The 26,649-nt window shown below is 28.7% G+C and overlaps 1 protein-coding gene across 1 annotated transcript in view; it reads right to left on the bottom strand.

Moving 5' to 3' along the window:
- Positions 1 to 26,649, bottom strand: part of LOC129613944 (gonadotropin-releasing hormone receptor) — a gene marked incomplete at its 3' end in the record, with an annotated part of 100,863 nt that overhangs the window by 1,096 nt on the left and 73,118 nt on the right. Inside the window, exons 3-5 of the mRNA XM_055528293.1 lie at positions 25,532 to 25,653; positions 25,353 to 25,433; positions 97 to 233 (exon numbers count right to left, since the gene is read on the bottom strand). Of these exons, the coding sequence (XP_055384268.1) occupies positions 97 to 233; positions 25,353 to 25,433; positions 25,532 to 25,653 (340 nt within the window). The remainder of the gene's footprint in view (positions 1 to 96; positions 234 to 25,352; positions 25,434 to 25,531; positions 25,654 to 26,649) is intronic.

The raw sequence follows: 26,649 nt of genomic DNA, 5'->3' as shown, positions 1-26,649 counted from the left end.
TTTTTTATTTGACATTATGCCTTCTTTTTATTTCTTACAAAAATAGTAATCTTAAATATTTGTTTTTAATAAAATTTAAAAATTTAAAAAACTTACCTAGTTAAACTATAATGAGCATATTGACTGTTCTTTCTCTTTAAAGGACACAAATGAAATGCTCCGTATATTAAAGGATTCACAAGACTATTTGACATACCAAAAAAGAATATACCAGATTGTAAATCTTCACCCAACTGGAAAAAAAAGAGATAAATAAATAAAATATTATTGATTACATATTTTTTATTTTTTAATCTGAAAAAAAAATAAAAAGAGCAGAAACTGCTCTTTCAGTTGTCAATGCTTTTATTCAGTTGTCATGTTGCTTAAAGGAGTTAGGAATTTTTGATATTAAAGGCAACAAAGATCATTAGTGAAAAATTCATTCCATTAATAAATTTTTGTATCCCTTTTATCCCTGCTAGATATTTCTTTTCCTTTGATTACTTTGAAATTTAAAAAATGTGATGTGAATTTAAAGTATTCAATGTGCTCCTTGTATATATGCTTACATATGTATATATGTATGTCAAATATGTATATTAGTAAATATTTGCTTTAAATTTTCAATTGATTTTATTTAATTTTCTGATTAATATGTTGTGTATAGCATTTCATTATAAGATAAAATTATTTGTATATAAAATTTTAAATATCTATGTACATAAGACCAGTTCGTATAATAAGTTTCTCTATTTCTACATGGATTGAGTTTTGGCCCTATATCTATAGATAAATCTCATTAAAGCATGTCATAGAGTATGTAAGTATAATTGCATTTAGTTATATTTTTGTTAATTTCACTATCATATTAAGCTTGTAGCCACATGGTTTAAGGATAGCGATTTTATATAATTGGCAAGAATATATTGCGTGACACTTAAAATATTTACAAAATTTTAAATAATAGTTACCAATTATCGTTTTATTATAAATTTTTTAAATGCTACTCGCGGTATTTACTTAAATTTGTTTTATAAAAAATATTGCATACTTTCAGGGGTAATTAATTTTACGTATCTAAAAATTTTATTAATTGTTTTTAATTAATGTTAATTTTTTGGCATTATTTGGCATTGTAATTGTGTAAATATTAGGTATTAACTAAAGACTTAGATTAAATCAAACATTTTACTTATATTTTGCAAATTTACAGTCTAATATTTAAAACATGGTGCTAAAACATTGCCAACAACTACAAAACTTAAAAATCTTAGTTGTACATAGCTTTATTTTTGGATTCTGACTGCCATTTTAAAGAAGAAAACTCTTTAGAAAATTATTTAAAAAGAAAATAAATTAAATTTTAGGTTACTCACAAAATATTTGAATTAAAAATTTTTCGAATTTTCGTTTCTCTTTGCGTCATTTTATTTTTCAATATTCCAAGATTTTTGTGTTTTATTAAATGCGAAAATTTCAATTTCAATTTAATTTTATTAAAATACTTTTTTTATCTCATTTCTATTTATAAAATTTACAATAAATATTTGGCATAACAATATTCTTGATGATGGTAAAATGTCCCTTCGGATTAATATTTCTTCAAAAGAAAAAAAACGTAAATAGTTGAAATGCATTTATTTGTTTGGATGTCCTGATGGGAATTCATTCGTGAAAAATTCAAAAGCTATCTCTTTGATATTTTATTAATATATTATACATACATATTATAATAATGCATATACCAATATAATATACATATACATCGTATATGTATATACATATTTGCATGTACGTATCTATCTATGTTCGTTCTCTTATTAGTAAGTATTGAAGATCAAATGTTATTTTTGAATATTTTTATATGGAGAATTACTAAACGTGAATAGAATACGCGATTTTAAGATAAAAATTTATGGAAGGATTTGATGATATTTTCATCTAATACTCGTAAATGTAACAGAGATTTCATTTGGTAATTATATTTTTTATTTTATATAACATAAAAATGTGCTGTGATTCCTGTTCGTTTTAAATATTCTAATAGCCTTTCGATTTGTTATCGACCGTATTGTGTATACAATAAGTAGGTTATGTGATGGCAACAAATTATGCATATCGAGTTTTCGGTGGGAATGCACTTCTCCATGGCAGGGAAATGTAAATAAACTATTTTTAGCAATCAACGGTGTGTCAGTCTGTCGGTCATGTATCTCAAGTTCGGTATACTGATATATGAGTTCTGGTTGATATTTGAGTTCTGCTTGTTACCGAAACTAACTGGCGAGCATTTCAGGGTATTTTGCTAGCACAAAGCGGAACTCTATTAAGAGTTCCTACAAATTTACATTTTTCTAGGTATTCTAACTATAAGCTTACTAATGTCCTAAAAATTGGAAAGAAGTATTTAACAGACATTTTTATAATATTCTGTAACACTTTCATTTAACTAGACAATAAACATTGCGGTCGGTTATATGCTGATCACATCAGATTTTTTTTTTTTTGGTATTGGTGAAATTTAAACAAAAAAAATTCCTTAATTTAATTATTTTAATAAATACTTTAATATTATTCATAATAAATAATTAATATTAAAATATTTAAAATTTTAAATCACAGATTGCAATTTATTATTGAATTAATTACGAAGGGATTTAAATATTTTTATGTAGCATTATTTAGAATTATAAAATAATTTTATAAATTTTTAATTTGGAATAACAATAAATGTTATTTTCTAAATTAAATATGTATAATAATTAAAGCATTTGGTATGAAATGCGTTTTTAAACATTATGTAATCTAACTTTCCCACAAAACGTTCAACTATCATCACTGCTCAATTGCCATAATTTTCTTAAAAGACCTATAGTGGTAATCATAGCTCAAAGATATTGTGCGTAGAGCTGCAATAGCCAGTTTTCTAGTTCTATTTTTAGTACCCTGTTTTACGTTTATATGGGTTCGAAATATTGTGGTTTTGTGCATAAAAGTCGCTGCATCCGTTCGACATCCCATGCAGGGTTCGACTCATCAGGGCAGCAAATAATGTTATGAGACTCAAAAAAGCAAGTAACTGGAATTTTCCATTACAATCCGTTTAGATAATAGTTGTTGAGAGAAAAATGCAGTATATAAGTTTACATATCGTATTTCCAGTTAACTCCAGCAGCGACATTTCTTTTTGTAGGTACATTGCTCTGATTTGGAAGAAAACTTATTTTAACATCGTTTTCGGAAACTCTAAATGAGCCGCATGTACAGCTAAAATATGGTGTAAATATCAAAACCAACTTAATTTTCATAGTCGGACAGTATATTATGGCACTAGTAATGCTTAGGCTGATATCTTCAACAGTACTTCCGGAAATGGAGACACCGTAAGGCAACCTAGTGACTTTTAAATTCGCCGTCTCTTTACAATTCCTGTGCACAAGTTTAAATGAATTGAACCAGGCCGATTAAATTTGTTCTATTTAAAGGGAGTACTAGATAACCAATGGGTGTAAGCGTATTTGTTCAAAGAGAATTAAAATTTGATTAAAATTAAAAAAAATTTCTTCCAATTGTCTGAAAAATAACTCATGCCACAATTAAATATGAAACTTAATCAAAACTGTTAAATATTTATAAGTTTTTGGAATATGTTCTCTTCGGTATCGATTGTATATTCGATATATAAATATATATTTCGATTACACACTTTTGTATGCATAAAATTATTAAAAAGCATACATTTAATTTTAAATTGTAGCAAATTTTATTTTTGATACTTTAACTTTAATATTTTCATTATTCATAAATTTCTTATTACTTTAATAAAAATTAAATTTCCTGAAATTAAATTAAAATTAAAAAAAAATTTTAGAATGCAGTACAATAAAATCATTGAAATTCATAAATATGTAAGAGTTTATAATTTGGAAAATCTTACAGCACATGCTGTAATATTTTCGGTTCAATGAGTTTAGTTGTATGTTATGCACATATTATACAACATACATGAAAAATATTTCTTCTTAATTCAAATCTACACATGTACATATAATAAAACTGAATTATAAGCAATGTATAAAATGTAATGTTGGCATTGCAACAAAACCACTTTCAAAAATTTATGCATATTTATAATTTTTTAAAATTATATTGAAAAAAAAAACCAACAGAATAAGTGAAAACAAATAAAATTCTTACACACATACATAAGAAAATAAGAAGAAAAAAAAATATTTTTGTTCTTGAAAATTTTTTCAAATTGATTTTTAATTTTTGAAATTTTCTTTTGAAAGTCCTTGAATTTTGTACAATTTTGTGTTGCAATTCTAAATGAATTTTCACCACTTCTTTACTTCAGTTAAACTTATATAATTTCTTATAAAATTAGGTGTATTTTATTGTAAATTATTTTTTTATTATTGTTGTTGTCGCAATAGGAACCTCTCTAAAATCTTAAATTTTGTCATAAATTTATTTTGGTACATGAAATATTAAAGTAATTTAAAAAAAATTTTTTTGAAAATTAAACGTAGTGAGAAAGTGAGAATATTCTCTTCATTTATTTTTAAATCCTTGTAATTTTAAAAAAAGGACAACTATACAAAAACATGAGCAAAAATGGAGTTGACCGTGTCAACTCTGTGATACCCGTACGAATTTGTTATCCTATGTGCGAATTAATATGTCATAGCTGACTATGGAACAGATTATGATTTTAAGTTGCCATATTGCCATATAAATTTATGCAAAATTTCAGGACTGTGTTTTCAATTTTTTCTAAGATATGGAAAAATAACTATTGACGTTGTATAGCAGATTTGGCCCTAGTAATATATTCGCTTGTGTAAAATTTCAATACCAAAGCTAAAGTCAAATAAGTTTTGAAGTTGTATGGCAGCTGCTCGAACCAGTACCCCCATCATATCCCATTTAAATAGAAAATAAATTATTTGTGAAAATTTGGTGAGCTTAGCTCAATTAGTTTTTTAGTTATCGTTGAGACGGACGGAAGGACGGACAGACAATGCTAAATCGACTCAGAATTCGACGCTAATTAAAAACATACACTTGAGTCTATATCTCAAACCATTATTTCCTAGTGTTACGAACGATAAGGCAAATTTAATACACCCTTCGAACATACGTTCGTACGGCTATAAACAGTTCAGTTGTAAAAATATCCAAGTACAAAAAAATGTTTTGAAGTTCCGGTTCAACCCACAATTTGTTTTCCTTTTCAATATTATTTTGGAGGAAACAAAAGGAATAAAAAAGGACACGCAATTTTTTGTTTTCTTTGTAAAAAAATATTAAAATAACCTATGACCGCGTAAGTTCTTTTTTCATTTTACTTTTTTCTTTTTGTTTTATTTTGATTTAATCTTTTTACATGAAAACGAGAATTTTTTCAAGAGATTTAATTTTACCACACTTTTGTTAATAAATTGAACGTACCCAAAAGGTTTAAATTACACACAATTAGAATTACATAAAAAAGATTTAAAGAAGGACGGAAATGAAATAAAAAATTTTCAATGAAAAAATTTGTAGCAGAAAATTGTTATCGAGTAGAAGAAAATTAAAGTGGGTAATATTTTAAATATCAAAATTTAGGGATGGTGCTGTTGGTTAAGAATATTAATAAAGAATTTGAAATATTCATAAAGAAGAAGGGTGTATTAGTTTATTTTAATTTTAACTTCTAAGAATTTTAGTCTAAACTAGAATTCCTCTAAGGTTGATGTCAGATTTTGTCGAGTTCTGACATTCTCGTCCTCCTGCGAATAACCCTGAATATATCTTTCAAAAACTGATTTCAAAAAGTTATAACAAAATTCTCACTATGCAGAAAGGTGGGGGACCATAAGCGCCCGCATGTTTTGCGTGTCTGATTCGGATATTTCGATTGATATATGGGTGATTCTTCCTATATTGAATTTTTTCGCAAATAAGGTAATATTTCCAGGAATCATTCATGGGACAGTCAATACTTCGGACGCTTTCATCAATTATACAATGTTTCAATAGGTATTACTGCCTGAATATGATTACGTTTTAATTGATTATTTTTGTGTAAAAATGTATTCACCCCATTGGCTCTATTCCCAAAGAGGCATAGAGAGTGAAGTACATCGGAGTAATTTAACGTCACGAGGGGAGATTTAACGTTTGTTAGTATAAATGTTTGAGAATAATTTCAAACTAATTCTGAATGTTACTATTTTTTTCATTGATGCCATAATTCTATATATTGTTCTAATTTGTACTTTTCATTCATTTAATTTATATACATACATATATAGAGTAACGTATAGGGTAACATCAAAGGTGGTGAATAATTTTTCGTTAACAAAATATCGATTAAAACTTACATTGTTATATGACGTAATGCATGTTATACTTTTGTTTTTATAAATATTACTACACGTAATCTGTTAAATATTCAATGTCATACAAATAGTACAGTTATAGTTTTGTAATTGTTAAATGGCGTGTTATTCATAAATTCATTAATATTAACACTATTTTGTTGTTGTTGTTCTAAGAAACAAGATTATAGTGTAGAAGTTATTCCGTGAAAGAATTTTAAGTATTTTAATAATTGAATTTTAGTAATTTATAGATTATTTTAAATAAGATTTATTTTAATATATTAATTCATAAAATGAAATCAGTATGTAGTTTTAAGAAATTTTTGACCTTTATTTAACAACATTTGCATAATCTGAAGAGTTAATGCAATTAATGTTGTAGTTTTCTATTTATAATTTTTAATTTCTTACAAATTAGCGAGTAATAAATTTATGAATCAAATGAAAAATAGAATAAGCTATTGAAGACAGAGGAATTTGTTTCTGTAGTGGTCCAGCAAATGAATTTAAAAATATTCAAATCGATTAGCTGCGCGTTGGGAAAAAATAAAATTAGACGAACAAAGAAAGATAGAAATTAGCAAAGTTTTATATGGGTGAAAATTACTTTTGGAACAGAGGTAAACAATAGAATCCGTATAGTATCAATGACCTTTTTTGTTTTTTATTTTCGTGAATGAAAGAGGATATTGGGAATCCATTCCAATGTTTTGAATAATGTCAATAAGCAAAAATTTGACAATAAATTACGTAAACCTTTGCTTATGAAAAGAATGGAGTTTTGGCGGCCAATTTGATAAGCAAACAGTTCTAGGAGAATACAATAAAATTTGAATATTTGAAACCAGTGTTGATCCTTATCACCAGAGTTGATCCTCAATACCACTGCAATATAACTCATAGTTAACATAATTTGAATTCCTAGAAAATACAAACCGTAGAGCATTCTTACCAATACCACGATCAAAATAACCAGAATGACGACAAGCAACATCCTAGTGAACGGTTCATTCCTACCATAATCCGTACTGCAATGACGAACATTTAAAAGTTCTGCTTACCTCAAGTTGTTCGAATTGTTCTAACTAGTAGTCTTTTTTCATAAGTATATAGTAGTCGTTCTTCATATCGTAACAGCTTGAGAGGATCAGACCAATCTAAACCACGCAATGCTGAACTAAATAATCTCCTTTGAACGAATTAGATTCTAAAAAATATGATAGAACCATAAAGCAACCATACCTGACATACGTACTTCAAAATGAGCTTAACATATGATAAATAGAAGCTTCCCAAAGTCGGGTTTAGCAAACTCCTTTGTCGAACTCATAACGAAACCTAATTTAGAATTCGCCCTATTTTGTTGGGCATGACTCTATTTTATGGAATTCAAAAATCCTAATCATACATATTTTTGTAATTTTTGATATTCTATATAAAAAACTTATGGAGAGTAAAGTTATTGATAAAATTTCTAAATTTAAGATTAACAACAATAAATTTATCAATTGAGGTTTGCATCTCAACCATCTTTTACAATATATGAAAGGTTATATTATTATCACATTGCCACAAATAACACTAAAAACACATAACATAATATTTTATTAAATTTAATTTTTATAAAGGTGAGAAATTCTCTAATTATCTAGAATATTTTCAGAATTTTCGTTGTTCTTTTAATTAAACTTAACATATAAATTTATAAAACGCCAAAGCTAAAAGGACAACGGATTATTATTATTAAATTTAGAAACTTCAAAAAATTTTCTATAACAAAATTAAATTCTATAATTAATTTATTTTGTTATTTTAAAAATTTTATTTTATAAGTTTCGGTTGCTTATTCTTGTAATCTAAGAAATATTTTTAAAGATTTTTTATTTTATTGTACTCCAATACGATTATAAAATTTCTTTTTCATTTCAATTTAAATTAATTTTATATTATACAACAGCAATAAAACTTTGTTTGATTGAAAAGCGTGAACTTTTAATGCTATAACAAAAAGAGTGGAGGGGGGGGGAAGAGAGTTACATGAGTATAAGAGTTCAAAAAGAGTTTATTCATTTTATTTCGTCCCATTGTTTTAACCTTTTCATATAAAAATAAATTAAATATTCTGAAAACAAACTATATATGTTTAGTTTTTATCGTATATAAGTTCATACACACATACATGCATACGTAATGCAACTATCATATATCAAATGATAAGATAATGTGAATGTTTGAATTACAAACAGAAAAAAACGAAAAACAAGAGAAAAATGAAAAAATAAAATGTAATTTTTGGATTATAGAAAAAAAAAATTAAGAAAAAGGGACAGCTACTTGGATAACCTTCACAGGATATTAGAAAGCAAAATATTACTCTTACATTTTTTTTTCGTTTTCTTATTATTTCTCTTCTCTTTTCTTCTTTTATTATTTTCAAAGTCATTCCATTTTGTGTCCTTTCATTCTTTTTTCTTTTTTGTTCTTTTCTTCTGATTTTTATATTTTATGTATATGATTTAAGTAGTTAAATATAATACTAGCCAATAATGATCAGAAGTCATGACAAGTTAAAAAAAAAATTAGGAAAAAATAAGAAAAAAAAGTGCTAGTTTTTTAAAATAAAGTTTTTTATAAAAGCACTTAATAGAAAATTATTAGGGAAACTACCAATTATACTATAAAGGAGTGTACAAAATAACTTCAATCAATCAACATTGATCTGCCGCTAATATTGAATAAAAATCTTTTTCTTCTCTCTTTGCCTTTGTCCCTTATCTGGGGTCGGCTTATGCATTTCAATACCTTGAGAAATTTAAAAATTTGAGAGAAATAATGGGAGAAATTTCAAAATTTGATAAAAAAAATTGAGACAAATACCAACATTTGAGAGAAATAATTGCGGAAATTTCAAAATTTAAGAAGAAGAACGAGAGAAATTTCAAAATTTGAAATAAAACAAGCAGTGTTCCCACTCGGAAAAAACAAAATGTATCCAATTTCGAGAAAAAAATGTATCCAAAATGTATCCAACCTCGTAAAATAGCATTATTATAATAAGTCGTCTTATTTTGTACAAATTAACCCATAATTAATATTAATTTGCTTTATTCCACAATATGAGTTTTGTTATTTATACTAAATTCTTTAAGAAATCACATACAACTTCTATTATATTTTAAATGTGAAAGTTAAGGTCAGAAAAAAAATATGTATATATGCCTTCTGTAGTTGTTGAACTATGCGGTAAAGACGATTGACCATGAAAACGGACAAATTTTAAAAAATATGTACATCCAATGCATTTTCTATTACATCTAGCTAACACTAAAATATTTTTGGTACGTTCTTGTATGAATTTTCTAAATTTGAATACAGGAAGAGGCAGTTAATAAAGTATCTTTTTTACTTTCTTGTAAAAAATTCGGAAACCTGCTTAGAATAGCCAGCAAATAACATTTATTGATGATAAAGCAACTTCGCGATTTAATATTAGCAGCATTTTAACTGTCTTGTTATATTTATTTAGTGTTTGAAAAAAAATGTATCCATATTTCAGTAAAATTTTAAAATGTAGCCAATTTCGGCATTTTAGCAGATTTGAGTATCTTTGTATCCAAGCTCAAATTTAAAGCAAAAATGTATCCAAATGGATACAATTGTATCCAAGTGGGAACGCTGAAAACAAGGCAGACATTTGAAAGTTTGAGAGAAACAACGGCAGAAATTTCAAGATTTGAGAGAAAAAGGAAGAGAAATGGCAAAATTTGAGAGGAAATATTAGAGAAACTTCAAAATTTGAGAGAAGCTTCAAAATTTGAGAGAAATTTCAAAATTTGTGCGAAACAATGGGAGAAATTTCCAAATATAAGAGAAACAACGAGTGATATGCTAAAATTTGAAATAACTAAAAGGAGACATTTCAAAGCTTGTGAGTAACAGCGGAAGAAATTTTAAAATTTAAGAGAAACAACGGGATAAATTTCAAAATTTGAAAGTATTTTTCTTGTAAAAGATCAAATTAACGAAAGTTTTGGAGGCATAACCTGATAAATTTGGAAACATTATCTGATTATTAGAATTGATTGATTGAATTTGATTCATTGATTTGGTGCTATCTGAACTCATTTTCATCTTGTTTGAAATATAAATCTTAAATAATTCTAAAATAATTCTATGGCTTTAACCTACAACTTCAAAATTTAAAAAAAATACACCAAGTATAACTCGATTTATTCAAATAAAATATTTTAAATTTAAATTCATTTTTTTTTTTTTTTTTTTGGAAAAACAACTCTGTAGCATTCTAATAAGATCAAACAGAGTTATTTTTAAAATGAAAAGTCCTTTGAAAATATTATTGTATTTTGCTTCTTTTTCGGAATTCTTGATATGAACAGAAGGACAATATTTTTTTGAAATATTTTTTTTTTTTTGCTCCCTATATACATTTCAAAATATTTTTAATAGTTGAAAATGCACGTCAATAATAGAAATGAAAAAATATTGTCTTTATACAGTAACAAGAACAACAAAGTAAAAGAGACAAAAATTCTTTGAAAAATTTTCCAAGAATTTTATTAACATGTGTATGCCATCTTGTATATATGTTCAAAAAGGATAATACAATATAGATGCATGGTATATACTAAAATATTTTTTTATAAATTTATGCAATCTGTATGATGTTATAGAGAAGATTAGCTAGGTTACACTTTTTAAAAGTAGTTTTGTAGTTTTGTACTTTGTATATTAAAGGATATTTGGGTACTATCATACACGATTTATTGTATACCATCCTTTAAAGTTATGTGGTCGTAATCTAATGCTTGTTTTCATTTTCGTTTTTGATATTTTAAAAATTCTTTTCTATTACAAGTACATATATGAGATATGTATGCAATAAATATAAAAATGAATTATAAAAAAAAAATTAAAAAAAAAGAGAAATGAAGTTTTTTTTTTTTTTTAAAGTAAAATGTAAAGAGGTTTAAAGTTTTAGTAATAGTAGAGTAAAAAATTTTTTTTCTTTTTAAATTTTGATCACGTTCTTTCTCTCTTATAGGTGAAACTGATATGGTGTTCTCTACATACATATATACATATATAAATTTAGTTTTAGTTTTATCCTTCAAGATAAGTAAGGTTATAAAATGAAATTATCTTTTGAAATGTACGAGTGTGTAATAGAAATACTTGTATGTACAAATGTTATTTGACGTTAACTCTCAAAAAGAACAAAATAAATGAGTAACATTATGTTTATTAGCAAACTAGTTCTCTCTTGCATTAGAAGAATGTTCAAATTTAATATATGTGTGTGTGTGTTGTGTAATTGCAATTTAACATTTTTTATTGGTGTATTATGGTATAAAGGCCAGACTGCTCGTAAGCAAAATAGATGTAAATTTTTTTGTTTTTTTTTCTTTAAGTCAAATTCATAGTGTAATTTTTTTTAAGAATTCTTAGTTTGCTCCCAATGTTACTAATTTACTATAAAAGCTTATTTTTCAAGAAATTAACTTGAAGGTTAAAAATGCTATTTATTTATTTATTTTAAAGCATTATATCCCATCCTCCTGGTATGTTAGCCAAGCAGACAGTACGCACCTATAACCCTTATCACAGCTTCGATATTGCCCCGAAAAAGAGACATTAAACACGTCGTGCGACGCAAATCTAGCTTACTCTGTTTAGCTAAAATTGTCTGATTGCGTCGCATGTCACTGCGTTTTTGGTTTGATTGATTGCGACATAGCCTAGCTGCATGTGCTCAGAGGCACCCTTGGTTCTCCTTTCAAATAAAATACCAAGAATCGTTCCATGCCTAGCAAGCTCATCTACCCTGCAGTTCAAGGGGAGCCTTTGCACCTTTTGTACACTGTGAGATTTATACACGTCCCAGTCATTCGATTCTCTGGTTCGCTTTGCTCTGTTGAATTGGCTGCTGGAGCGTTCTGGTAAAGTTCCCAATTCCATAGTCCACTTTTGCGGTTTCTGCTTTGCTTTTAGTCGAGTCAAAGGGCATGCTTATTTAGAGAACATCTGGTATATTTTGTCCGCAGTATGTAGGACACCAAGTCGAGAAGATTTTGGAGATTGAAATAATATTCAATAATGCCTTCGGCTCTTGGGTATATTAAGGGGGATTTGGTGCACGTGACTAGAGGGTGACTGAAAATCAAAGTAGAACTAGAGTGCGGTTATCAGCATCGATTGTTCAATTCGCTCTGATCTGCGGTTAGGTATATATTTTACTTGTATATTTTACTTGTAAATGGGACAAACCATTAATTTATTAATGTCCGAAACGTGAAATTGAAAATTTTTTGTTGTTTCGACAAAAAATATTGCCAAAAATTTTTTTGGTCGTGGAATTTACGAGATATCACTAAATAAAGTTGGGTCAAACCAATGGTTTGTATTGTAGCACTTTTCCCTTCAACAAGTGAAAATTCTGCTTTTAAATACAGTCTATGTATACCTATCACACTATTAAAATTATTTTCATTCATATACGAAACTATTTCTAGGATTGCATATATTTAGGATGACGCATATATGCAGTCTTTGAAATAAAGCAAAAATTAATATAAAAAGGGGTTAACACAATGCTTGATTTTAAGGGTTAATTGTGTGAGTTAAGAAAAATAATTATATTTTTTAATTTCATGGAATTTACCGTTAGCTTTTTGCGTTTATAAAAATTTGGAAAAGCTTGCGGTTTCGGAAATATAAGGTGTCAAAAATTCAAATTTTACGAATTTCAAGAGGTGATAACTTGAGAGGGGGTGAAGATGGAAAAAAATTTTCTTCTAACAAAATGAACTATTTGTTAATATCTAAAAGCTCCTAAAATTTCAAGCTTCTACAGTCTGGGGTCTAGAAGAAAAACGACATCAAAAATTTGGAAAAAAAGGACTTTAGATAACGGTAAATTTGAACGGCCATTTTGTTTTTCTAAAGTTTAACTATAGCATACCGCGCAAGGGGAAGCAAGCCACTGCCTTTCTGCGTGTGCAAAATTTCAAAAATGCTTATGGTTTCATTGCAACAAATATTTAAAAAAGGCCATTTCTAGGGTTTTGGGGGGGTATAACTTCTAGAGGGGGGGAGATAGGTAAAAATTTTGTTCTACGGAAATAAGTTTCTAGTGAAGATCTATGTACGTATTAAATTTCAGCTTTCTATCTTGAAAGGTGTAGAAGTTTTGTAAACAAAAAAAGTGTCCACGGAGGGACGGACGGACGGACGGATGGACAGAGTGAAACTAATAAGCACTTTTTTCAAAAAAATTTTTGGAAAAGTGCTAAAAACGAAGAGACCAACTTATGTAATGACGTAAACAAGGCACATATTGAATTTTATTGATTTTGGTTGAAAAATTTTGACCTTTAAAAATTTCGTAATATCTAAAATTGTAAAAAATTACCGGATTTACATATATTTACTATAATATTTTCTCTGGGACTAGAGATTTTATTTCTCGTAAACGGAGTTATTGAATAAGAGTTACTACTTTTGGATCTATTAAAAAACTTACATATTTTTTCAATATCCTTACAAAAATTTGATTATGTTAATATTATATCCTTTGAATTCTTTGATATATTACACAAAAACATGAAATATTTTAGGATAATATATACGATCCTTAAAATATATGTACATATAAAATATGTTATTAAAGAAAAAGGAAACTTGAAACAAAATCATTCCATTTACAATTCAAGGTTAGAGCTTTATATTATATAACAAATAATCAATAATCGATTTATAAAATTTAAACATAATGTACAGACCGATTTATAATATCATTTTTAAATATGTCTATCTTCCTACAGGAAGTGATAAAAATTTGAAGGCTTTTAAAATTACTAATTACCCATCAAATAAGTTACAATTCAATATTAATAAAAATTACTTAACTTTTATTATATTTGTATAGAAGTTACGGGAGCATGGTTGTTGCAAGAAAATTTTAATGCTAATTATATAAACTATTGTGAATTAGAATTTATTCTGCTTGGTTCATTTAGAAAAATTTTATGTGAAATAACAATAAAAACTTGCGCATCTTCAACAAGTATAATATCTAATCTTCATTAAACAAGATCCTTAAACTAATACCTTAAATAAGTCCTATTGAAGAGTTCTCGAATACAGTTGGCCGGTTGGATGGGATATAACAGTAATTATAACAGAAGTTGCTTTTTTTTGCTAGACTGACATACCTTGCAAAATGTGAAAATTTTCGAAAACTTTTCCTAATTTCTCAAATTGCAAAAGAAAAATTCTTGTCCCCAAATAAAGATTTATCGCTTAAAAATCGCTTTATAAGATCTATTCCGCCATTGTTATCCCATTGAATATATATATTTTGATCTCCGGTTGAAAAAAATAGAGGTTTAATAGAGGATTCTCTCTTCACTAAGCACGCTTTTACTTCAATTCTTAAACGCATCCCAAATTATCTGCGATAATAGTTAAGGAATAAAATAGAGGAAGAAAGTAGGGAACAATATTTGGATATTTTACCAAAAAATTATTTTAGGTGCAGAATATTTCAATATTTTCTTGGATATCACAACAAAATCAGTAAATTTATTTATAGTTAAGTTGATGATTTTCAAAAATATTTATTAATGATTTTATCCTAAAAATATGTATATATATCCAATATAATTTTTTGATATATGTATTTAATTGTCCTTGAATCATAATATCTAAAATATTGTTTTTTTTTCTTCTTTGAATAAATTATAGTTACAAAGGATAAAATATGTAAAGATCCCAAGTATATATTGTCTATTCATTGAGCTTCAAAAATGGATTATCACAAAAATTATTGGGGAAGTGCACGTACAAATATATAAGTAAAACGTATGTGGGTGTGGGTATGCGTGTACATAAATATATATATATATCTGATTATTTTATTATTAAAAAAGAGATAGGAAGGTAAAATAAAATAAATGTCCTTGAAATTCATGAAAATTTCGAAAATTTTATTTCTTCCTTTTTCTGTTTGTCTTTTTAGTCAAATAATAATTTACATCTCCCTCAAGTTATAATCATATTTTTCTGTTTTGTTATACAGTTGATTATCAAGAAAATGAAGTAGTATAGTGTTGATTATGATGATATGCTCAGAATTGCTCTAGATGATGTTATTTACTTCATTCGTCATTATTATATTTTGTCACCATTTCCATAGTTGTTTTTCTTGTTTCTCCAGTTGTTCCAGTTGGGTTCTATATTTTTTTTTTGTTCGTATAACATTTTAAATGTCAATATCCTTGTTTTTTTAATTTTCATTTTGTTTGCTTATTTATATTTTTTTTTTTTGTGTTGTATACAAGTATATTATGAGCATATACCATTTATAAGCATATACCGTATAATAAGAATTTTTAATAGCTGATTTCATTGTTACTTAATGTAGACACAAAACAAAAAAAAACGTATATATAGTACGTGCATACATGTGAGTTTAAACATTTTAAGCAAGGTAAAAAATTAAAGTTGTACTTCTTGTATTTTTATTATACATATATAGAATTTAATGTATAACAGCTAACATGAAACATTTTGAATGAAAAGTAAGAATGAGTATACAAATTTATGGTATAAAAGAATTGTACCATTAGAGCGATGTAATGATATTGAAATACTTTTTCTTTTTATATTATTATTGTAAGCTATAAATAAATTCAAGGAACTAAGTATTAAGTATCGTTATATACATACATTACATGTACTTTTGTATTTATATAGAATTTTGGTGAGAAAATTTTAGAAAATGAGAAATAGAAGATGGTGTCATTAAGAGAATTTTATTTGTATATGTATTTATGTGTATATGTGAATATTTATGAGTTGAATTGGAACATTGGGACTGAAATAAGAAGAAAATTTTTTTTTTATTTATTTGAAAATTTATATTTTGTGCTCTTTTTAACTTTTTAGTAATAAAAGAAAAAAATTTTCCAATTAAATTAAAAGTTATATTTGAAATAAAAATAATAATGGTTAAAATTTCAATGTTAAAAAAAATTGACAATTTCTTTATTTTCACTTTTGTGCACATTATATTAAAGGGAACAAAAGCAATTGGTTTTTTAACTAGATCTAAATTTATTTTATATTCATATATGATTTTAGAATTGATTTAAAAAGAAAGAATTTCCTTTATTATTTAGAAAAAAAAGAGTAGAAGGAGGAAGAGGCCTGGGAAGAGGAGGAAGATGAGGACGGGGAGGAGGTGGGGGAGGAGGAGGAGAAGGAGGAGGAGTAGGAGGAGGAGGAAGTTGGAGGAGGAGGAGGAGCAGAAGGTCGAGAAGGAAGGGAGGAGAAAGAGGAGTGGGAGTGGGAGTAGGAGTAAGAGGAGGAGGAAGAGGGAGGAGGAGAAGGGAGAAGGAAGGGGGCAGAAAAAGGAGGGGATTAGGAGTAGGGAGGAGGAGCAGGAGGAATAGGAGTAGGAGGAGGAGAAGGAGGATGGAGGAGGGAGGAGGGAGGAGGAGGAGGGAGGAGGGAGGAGGGAGGAGGGAGGAGGGAGGAGGGAGGAGGAGAAGGAGGAGCAGGGAGGAAGAGAAAGGAAGGAGCGAAATAAGGCGTTGAAGGGACCATACTAAGAAGTCGTATTAGGAGAATGAAGAGGATGAAAGTAGATGGTTTAACAGAAAGAAGGGGCGAATAGGTTTGGAAGGAGGAAAACGTTTGATTTTAAATTTATTTTTTGAAGAAAATGTATATTTAGCCGAGATTATCTTTCTCTGTTTATAGGATGTATAAACAGAGATATTATACATCTAATATAGAATAAAAAAGGAATATGTAGATATAGTTGATCGTGTCAACTTTGTAATACCAGTAGGAATAAATTATTTTAAGTTTTATAGGTAATTAACATACAGTTTCATACAATGGCTTGCTTTTAATATGTCTGGTGATTTTTTATACAAATATATGGCAGTTACCATAATATTAACTCATATGTCGTTCATAATTCAAAGTTGATCAAAGACATATACATATTTGAGTCTATATCTCAGACCATTATTGCAAACGGTAAAGCAAATTTATTATATCGTACGAACAAACGTTCGTACGGGCCTTTTTTAATATGTCACTTAAGTAGCCTTTACTTTATAAAGCTATTGTTTTTTAGTTTTTGGTAACAATTTTGTATTCAAAACCATAATAATGATGCCAGAATTATTCATGTTGTCTAACGTTTTTCCCGTCATGTATTTTTAATAACTAAGAATAAATAGGTTTTGCCATTTAAATGTAAATTAGAGAGTTTTATTTTTTGTGGCTTAATTTAAATTTTCAACTTTTCTGAAAACAAAGGTAAATATTTTCTTATTTTCATAAGAATTTTGTCTGCATTACGTGTTTTGTTCGAAAAAAATTTATTACACCGCATGGATAATAATTAATAAAGGTAGAGAATTTTGTTTTTTTAAATTTTAAAAAGTGGGTGGAACATCTTTTTTTTCCAATTACATGAAAATATTAGGAATATTGCGAACATTTATGCTGAACTCAGTTTGATTTGGGGAAATTTTCAAAAAAAAAATATCCAAAATTCTATAAAAAGCATAAAAAATTTCGCCTACACAATCAAAAAATTGGAATAATTTCAATTTAAGTTTGAATAGTTTTGAAAAACCCTTTATATTACAAAAGCCGTACAACCGTAAATAATGGTATATTGTATGGTAGAGTAGTTAATTTTGAAAGCGACCTATAAGTCCATTTTCATTGTAAATAAATTATGGCAACGTTTGCGTTTAGAGTACGATAAAAAAAATTTAGTTAGAGGATCATGTGTTAGTTGAATTTCTATTATTTTCTAACAATATAGTTTTTAATTCAGTAAAATGAATAGACAGAAAGACTGTGAAATGAATTAAACCTATATCGATTTAGCCTAAGGTGCAGGAACAGCATTTTGGTGAATCCATTCACTGAATGTGAACACATAAACACGATAAAACAAAACTGATGGTTACAATCACGTTGACCAATTTTAGGAAGTTATGACGACAAATATGCAGTTTAGGTTAGGTTAGAGCCTCCCACTACTGATATGTCTGACGGTAATAGGAGCCTTACTTTTGTCCCACAAAGATTTTTATCACCAGTATTTAAAAAAAAACTGCATTTTAAAAAAAAAGAATTGCAAATGAATGACATTTGAAATTGGCATTTGAATACTAATGGACTTAGATAACTCACAAAATAAACTATCCAACTGTCCAATAAAAAGAAGGGGTTAATGAAATTTTGCTAATCATTTTTAGTTGATCATGAAAGCTTCTGATTTTATGCTTTTAAAGATTGTGTAAAGTTTTCCTTTTTGTCGCTTTTGAGTGCTCTTCATCATTAGGATTGAATTAAATTCAGACGCAGATACAAGTTTAACCCTGTGTATATATTAAGGGTTAATTTTACATTATGATCATATTCAAATTATTCATGCACATTTTAAACTGAAATTTCACTATATTGCAATATTTAAATATTTTTAACTAAATTTATAAAGTTTATTGAAAAAAATCTTTGACCAAACTATATGATGATTCGATTATGTGCTGGCCACATTCCAGGATTCTATAATTTTCTTGGGGGCTCTTATGTTGGTTGCCATATTTATTGAATATTAAAAATGTTTATTTTGTAGAAAAATTAATATTAAATTTTTTTAAGTTATTTTTATTTTGAAATAAGAAAAATCTTTTAAAAAAGTCAATAAACAACCATGTACAAACATATACAATATAAAATATACAATAACGTATACATACAATGTATGAGAAATTTTACAAACTAGAAATGTTCAAGTCTACTTTATGTTTTTCTACTCATAATATAATATATATGTATGTTCACCTTAGATGAGTTCCTCAAAGGATCTTATTCCATTAACTTAATTAAGTCATAAATATTCGGTTTTTGTTTTTCATATGTTTTTATATTTTTTCTGGGTTATACGCTTGTATTGGAAAGAAGAGCTTTTTCTAATATTTTTTCTATATATATAGGAGAATGTGTAGAAAAAATATTCTTTTAATTTAAGAAGAATATACATACGTGGTTGAATGTGGAGCATAGGTGGTTATAAATTTGAATGAAAATTGTTTAAATATCTATACAAAATTTTCATTGAATTCTAAGTAAAAGAAAATATTTTTTATTTTGTGTTGAAAAGACTTCATAAACAAATTTTCATAAGTTCATTAGATATAATTATAGTAGTGTTAATTAAAGGAATTAAATACAAATAGGATGGATAAGCTTATACCACAGACGATATGTACTAATTTCCGTATAAAGGAAAATTATAAAAATTATTGCAATAGGAAGATGTGTGTTAAAATTCTAAGTATATAATTTTGAATATTGAGAAATCTATGTGGGAAAATCAATTATTTCATTAGTAATTTATTAGGATATTCTTCCGGTTTTCTAAAATTTGAAATGTGGGCTTCATGAATGGAAATTTAAACTATAAATAACATTTTAATTACTTATGCAATAGTAGTAAGAAATTACTACAGAATTTATATTTGATTTTTATTTTTATAAAAGTAAAATTAAAGTGAGATTTATAAATAATTGTTATAAATGATAATTTATTTCCACCGAATGTTCAGGAATCAAAAATCTAGATTGTTTTTTTCTAAGTTTTCTAATATTGCAAAATTGTTTGATGAAACCCACATAGTATTTCTATAATTGTTAGGAGTTTATTTTTGTAATAATTATATACAAAATTTCAAAATGAAAATTTTAAAATGGAAATTTTAAAATGGAAACCAAACACACACACATAATAGGAAAATTTTTCCAACATTAAATATCAATTTTAATTGAGTTCTTTTTTACTTTACAAAAATAATTGAGAAATTGTTCAACGAATGATCAGTTAAGATAGATTTATTATTCGAAAAAAAATATTAAAACCCACGGAAAAATAAAATGCAAGAAAAATTATTTGGTGACGTTTTTCTTATTAAAATGAAAAAAAAAAACTTTTTACTTTCATTAAACTTTGATGATTATGACTGATGGTAGTGGGCGTAATATGTACGTACACATAGACGTATATAAAGTATTTCATTTCCCCAAACGTAATTAACTTCATGTTAATTTTATTCTGTAAGCATAATAAGATATTCGGAACTTAAGAAAAAGGAGATTCATTTTTAATATTTTAAAATTTTTTATATGTAAACAAATTTTTTTTTTGTATAATTATGACTGGCATTTAAGTAAAATGATATACGATTATTAACAGGGCCGGATCTACTATGTGAGCAGCCACAGTAATATAATTGATGTAATTTTAAATATTTATATTTAGGAGTTTGCACTTTAAAAATGGATACCTAAGAGTGAACACCTTAATCATCAGGAGCTCCCGATTTATTGAAATAATATTTAGCGAATTAATTGAATTTGCGACGGTGAGCCTTCTATTCTTAAGAAATGAAATGAGTAATTAATTTTTCTAAGAGAAATTTCGATTTTAAATCAATTTGTAGAGAGTGGCGTTAAAAATTAAAGCCAGTTTATGTTTTAGGTAAATCCAGAAGATTTAAAAGTATATAATGTATATTTTTTTGAAGCACATTGTGAAATTCAAATTAAGTTGATTTAGAAAATATTTACTTAAAATCACAAAAAATATATGTGTTTAATTAAAGGTGAGTGAAAGAGTGCAATATGTTAAAAATATCATCCGACGTAAATCTCGTATTAAATTGAAATTTAATAAATTAAATATTCAAAAATGAGATCTCAAGACATCTCTTTTCATTGTAATGTGAGAATTTTAAACAAAAGTTGTATTCCCACTGTTTTTCACAAACAAAAGTTAAATAGAAAATTTCAATGTAAAAAATTTTTTTGTTTATCAACGTGTATGAGAAACAAAAAAAAATTACAATTAAAATTTTATTAAAACTTTGAATTTTTGTTTTTCTTTTAAAATTTTTACCAAAATAAACACATTCTCACCTTATTTATGTCAGTTTTAAAGTACAAAGATCAAAAGTATTTGTCAATAATGAAATTTTAAAAACTTGTGCTTTAAATTAATAATTAAGTCAAAAAATTGTAAGTTAAATAAGAAAAAAAAAAAAAATTTTTTGGGCGTTTCGGACCCAGGATGCTAAATTTCAACTTTTGTAAACAGTTAAAGGAGTAGCTATCCGATAAATGTATCCTCATTCATAACACAAACGGTAAACGGTTAAAATAATTTCCGGGTATCTCAGAATACTTTCACTTGCGTGCATCCGCTAAAAAGATTTTGCCTGCCATGTCTCTGCTTCCTTTAATACTTTACCAGAATTAAAATAACGAAATAGGTGGCAAAAGCGGCAACTGCTGCACTACTGTGCGTATATAAAACTCATATCTCCAATAGAACAGGGAGAAGTGGACAACACTTCTCATGAGGCGATTATGAGCGCTCTGAGGCGTAGGGACGTGGATAATACCACCTCTCTATGGATGTCCAACATGTTGGCTACGAGAGTTGCAGAGGCTGCTGTGGGCAGAGCACCCTAAGGATGCGTTTGGCTAGGGGATGCCCCCAGAGTGGGGTTCCGTCTTCGCTAATGTGGAGTTTGGTAGTGGATGGACTCCTTGATAAGCTGCTTCGTCAAGGAATTGGTGTCCAGGCTCATGCCGATGATATTATCGTCATCGCTAGGGGTAAGTTAGGCGGGACTCTTTGTGATATAGTCCAAAGGGGATTACGGGTGGCCCGAGCCTGGTGCGGTGCTGTGGGCCTCAGGCTTAACCCTGACAAGACGACCTTGGTGCATTTCACTAGGAGTAGAAAGCTGGGCCATCTGCACACAATTTATGTGTGCGGAGCGGCTGAAGAGAGAAAATCGGAGGTCAAATACCTGGGGGTGGTATTTGATTCCAAGCTTCTTTGGCGAAGTCACGAGGAAGCTGTATGTACACGGGCAACCCGGGCACTTATGGTTTGCAGGTCCATCTCGGGCAGGTCGTGGGCCTGCCCCCCGTCTTTCGTGTTGTGGATGTATACCATAATGGTCGCACCACTCCTGAATTTTGGAGTATTGGCATGGGCAAGCAGGATGGCTCTTAGTACGGCTAGAAAGTATTGCAGTAGACTCGCATGCGTCAGCATCACAGGGACTACGAGAACTTGTCCAACGGTGGAAATGGAGGTGATTTCGGAACTAACCCCTTTGCACCTCATTGTAGAGATTTCCCCATGTTCAGGTTGGGAAGATCGGAGTGAGGGATCTAGGTCGTCTTGAGTCTATCGATGCCTAGGGATGACATGGTACGGAGGTACAGCTTCGAGAAAAATTTTTCCTCTTTGCTGAGTAACAGGAGGGACTGCGAGCGTGACTTTTCAGGTCGCCTAATGGGAGCACCTGTTATCAGATGGTACGCAGATGTGTCAAAAACCAGTATGGTGACGGGTGCTAGGGTGTTTGGGCCAAGAACCAAATTCTCCGAACCTGTGGGAGCTTTTCCGAGTGTGTTTCGGGCCGAGTTGCACGTCATTGAATTGTGCGTGCGGCCAAGCCTGGAGAGGGGGTGTCGGGGACAGGAGGTAATGATTATGTCAGATAGCCGCGCTGCGATCGGAGCGCTGAACTCGTTTTCAGTGTCCTCCGCGGTTGTATGGGGCTGTCCTGAAAAGCGCAATGAGTTGGGCAAGCGCAACCGGGTCACACTGTGTTGGTTGCCGGGCCATGTGGGCGTGGAGGGAAATGAGACCCCTGATACGCTTGCAAGGAGGAGGGCAAACACACCTCTTGTTGGGCCGGAGCTCTTTTGCGGAATCAGACCACATACTATTCTTTGGAAATTAAGGAAGGAATCAGCAAGAAGGTGCACCTTGAGACCTCGGTGTACCTTCTGGGGGAGTGTGATGCTGTTGCTCATAGGGGAGGTTGGAGTTACGGTCTTCTCTCCTCACGAATTGCTTGAGTGAATCAGGAGGGTGTAGGGAACGCACAATAGATCCTTATACGTGGTCGCGGTGCACTGTTGCTCCCGTTGTACAATTCTACAATCTACAAAACTCATCTCTCCAAATTTGTGAGGATGATCATCGTCCTGTGCGTTCGCGTTTAAAATTTTCTCATTCTGTTCTTTGATATCGACTCCATAACCTTTACGCTTGAATGTGACGCTAAGTAACGTTCACAGCACATGCGGCATTTCGTTCCAAAGAAACTATCTCTTTTCCATATTTTTAAAGAAACTCTTGACGCTAGGCACAAACCAGTTCTGTTTTAGCAGAATTTACAATGAAACCACCAACTGCTTCCAACTTATTTAGAACTCATTAAAACCCTTTTAAACTTATAGGATTTAGGATAAGACTTTTAAACTTATGGCTGATGTCCCTTTCAAAGCTTATAGGAATAATTCTAGAACGATTCGGGTTTCTATAAGTTAGTTACTCTTATTTTACAGGATTTCGATATATTGTAACTGCTTTCCTGCAATGAGACGCATTAATAATTGCTTATAAGAAATGGCTATTGTGTATAATATTTACCATAGTGTATAATAGATTAAGGAAATTGTTCTAAAAATGAATGAGTCACGAAAATGTTTTCATCATTTATTATCACAGTTATTACACGTTTTTCTCAAGGAAATATTTTCTGAATATTTTAGCATTTATTTGTATTTTTTATAAGGTTTAGGTATAGAGATATAGGCAGATGCTTTCATTATAAAAATTAGCCTACTATTTTATAAAATTTTATAAGTTTGTGTAAAGTCAAAAGTCAGGAAAAATTTGTTCTATGTTCTTATTTTGTATTCATTACAATTGTAACCAAAATAAAATTTCATTTGAATTCATGATTTTTGATTCATTTTTGTAAAAATGTTTATTTTATTAGAATAAAATTATGGAAAAATCATTGTAATTATTCAATTTCATGGAGTTCACTTTCACTGCTCAAGAGGTGTACCGAATTTTAAATAAAAGAATTAACTAATTTTGAATTCAAGTGGAAATAAAAAGACAGAAACAGGAATTTGTTTATTTTTTAGATATTTTCAACTTCGAAAAGTTGTAGACGACGCACAATGATTGTGGATTATTTGTTTTTTAAAGAAACCGAATTAGGTTACGCCATAATTAATGCTGAAGGTATTTTTTCATTACAAGTGACTTCCGGAAAAGTTATTATGTATAACAAGGGGGCAAGAGCACAACTTTCCTATGGGAATAAAGATACGTACATCATGAAACATAATAATTTATTTTTCAGTTTCGTTGGAAATATAATTTAGAAGAAAGTGAGTTTCTAATGAATGAAAAGAAAAAAGTGGTGGAAATTTAAAATGGCAAAGACTAATGGTTAATAATATTTTCTATATAATTTCTTAAAATTTTTTTCAACTGAAGTGAATTTTCTAGCAGATGTAAATTAATAATCTTAAACTTTTTATTCATTTTTATGTTTCAAAACTTTCAAGTCACGCGATTTTATGCTTAACTGGACGAATTTTCAACTCAGCTGTGATCTGCAGAAAAAAATGAGAAATTTTGAGCGAATTCTGTTTTCAGGGACCGTTTTCAGAATACGACTATTTGTTGTAAATTTTTCGGAGATCAATATCTTTGATGTTAAATAAAGAACAATTTAGGGACATTTAATACGAAATTTGTGACCTACACTAGAAGAGGTTGAGTCATGTTGCTCAAATTTTTCGATCACACTCATCTAGAACACCGTGATATGGCCTCAAAATATTTCGTCTGAAATTTTTATTACTTTACTAATATTCCACAATATCAATGGGTAATAGCTCCAGTGGACGACTTTTCTGAAATCTACAATTGCATTGAATCTGTTTAAAAATCACATATGAAAGTGTATACTTTGGCTTTTTTCACACAAACTTGTGCAATTCACATTTGAAAAGCCTATTATTTTGTAATAAAATACAATTATTTTCTATTTTACTTACCCTTTTGTCAGGATTTAGAAACATAAAAATTATCATCATCACATTATAAGGAGTCCAGCATATTAAAAATGCTACAATTATCTGTGAATAAAGAAAAAGGCCAAAATTTACTTATTAAGAATTCATGCCTCATAGTTGCTATAAAAAAGAAATAAATAAAAATGAGAAAAAATACTTACCACAACCGAAATCCTTAAAGATTTCATTTTCGCTTTATGAATTAATCGTTGTCTATTTGTTTGTGCTGCTGGTTTACTTGTGTACACAGCTAATTTTGACCCTTGAAACATTTTTTCGCTTCCTATTTGTTTTGTTTTTTGGAGGAAAACCAAGAGTATATTAATTTTAATTTATTTGAGTTTTATATTGAAAAATAAATTTTTATTTAAAAAGTACAAGTTGTTTCTTCTTATGAATTACGAATTGCTATTCTTTCTTAATCAATCACAATTTCCATTATAGTAGAAATTCATTATTTTAAATTATATACGGGAATTATTGCATCTAATAGGGTTTTTTTGTTTAGTCAGGCAGAAAGCTTTATCGGCCGAATTTCGTCAATTAATAAATTTCAAACTCATTCATATATTAGTTGCGGGAGATGTGGAATAAGGGATATTCAACTTAGAAGCGCAAATTAGGATGGTATTGTATTAAAAAAATATTTGCCCGAACTTGATTTACAAATTTCAATTTATAGAACTATTAAAATAGACAGAGTACTGTATTCTCCCGTCTTGGATTATTTGTTTAATTATTTTTTTTTTTAAATTGGGTTTAAAATTTTAAAAAATAACCACGGCCGTGAAGTAAAAGGTACTTTCAACTTCAACTACGCACCATTGCTACAGTAGACAAATTAAAATGCTTAACCTTTAGTAAAATTTAACAATTTTCACACAATAGGTGGTCAAAATACACTGCTTTTATGATTTACGAGACTCTAGACAAAAAAAACATACATTCATTAAAAAACGCGAACTGAGTGCAATTAGTTGGTACACATTTTTTTATAATTTTTTTTTACCGGCCGCATTGCAGGCAATAAGGCAATTTATGTGATCACACCAAATTTCGTATATCGAATTTTCGGTGGAAACGTACTTCTTCATAGTACGGAAAGGTAAGAAAAATGTTTTAGCAAGATGTCGGTCTGTGTGTGCACGCGTGTATCTCAAGTTCGGCCGAGCCAATTTTAGTAATTTTATATGTAACTTTATTTTAGCCATGACACAGATTGATCAACTTTTGGGATATGTCAGACCCCAAAGGAAATGGACTTTTTAACGGGCCGATT

Source organism: Condylostylus longicornis, unplaced genomic scaffold (assembly GCF_029603195.1).
Source record: "Condylostylus longicornis isolate FDR11 unplaced genomic scaffold, ASM2960319v2 ptg000098l, whole genome shotgun sequence".
Lineage (NCBI taxonomy): Eukaryota > Metazoa > Arthropoda > Insecta > Diptera > Dolichopodidae > Condylostylus > Condylostylus longicornis.
Note: the sequence above shows the minus strand (reverse complement) of the source record. Positions and strands in the feature narration are given on the sequence as shown.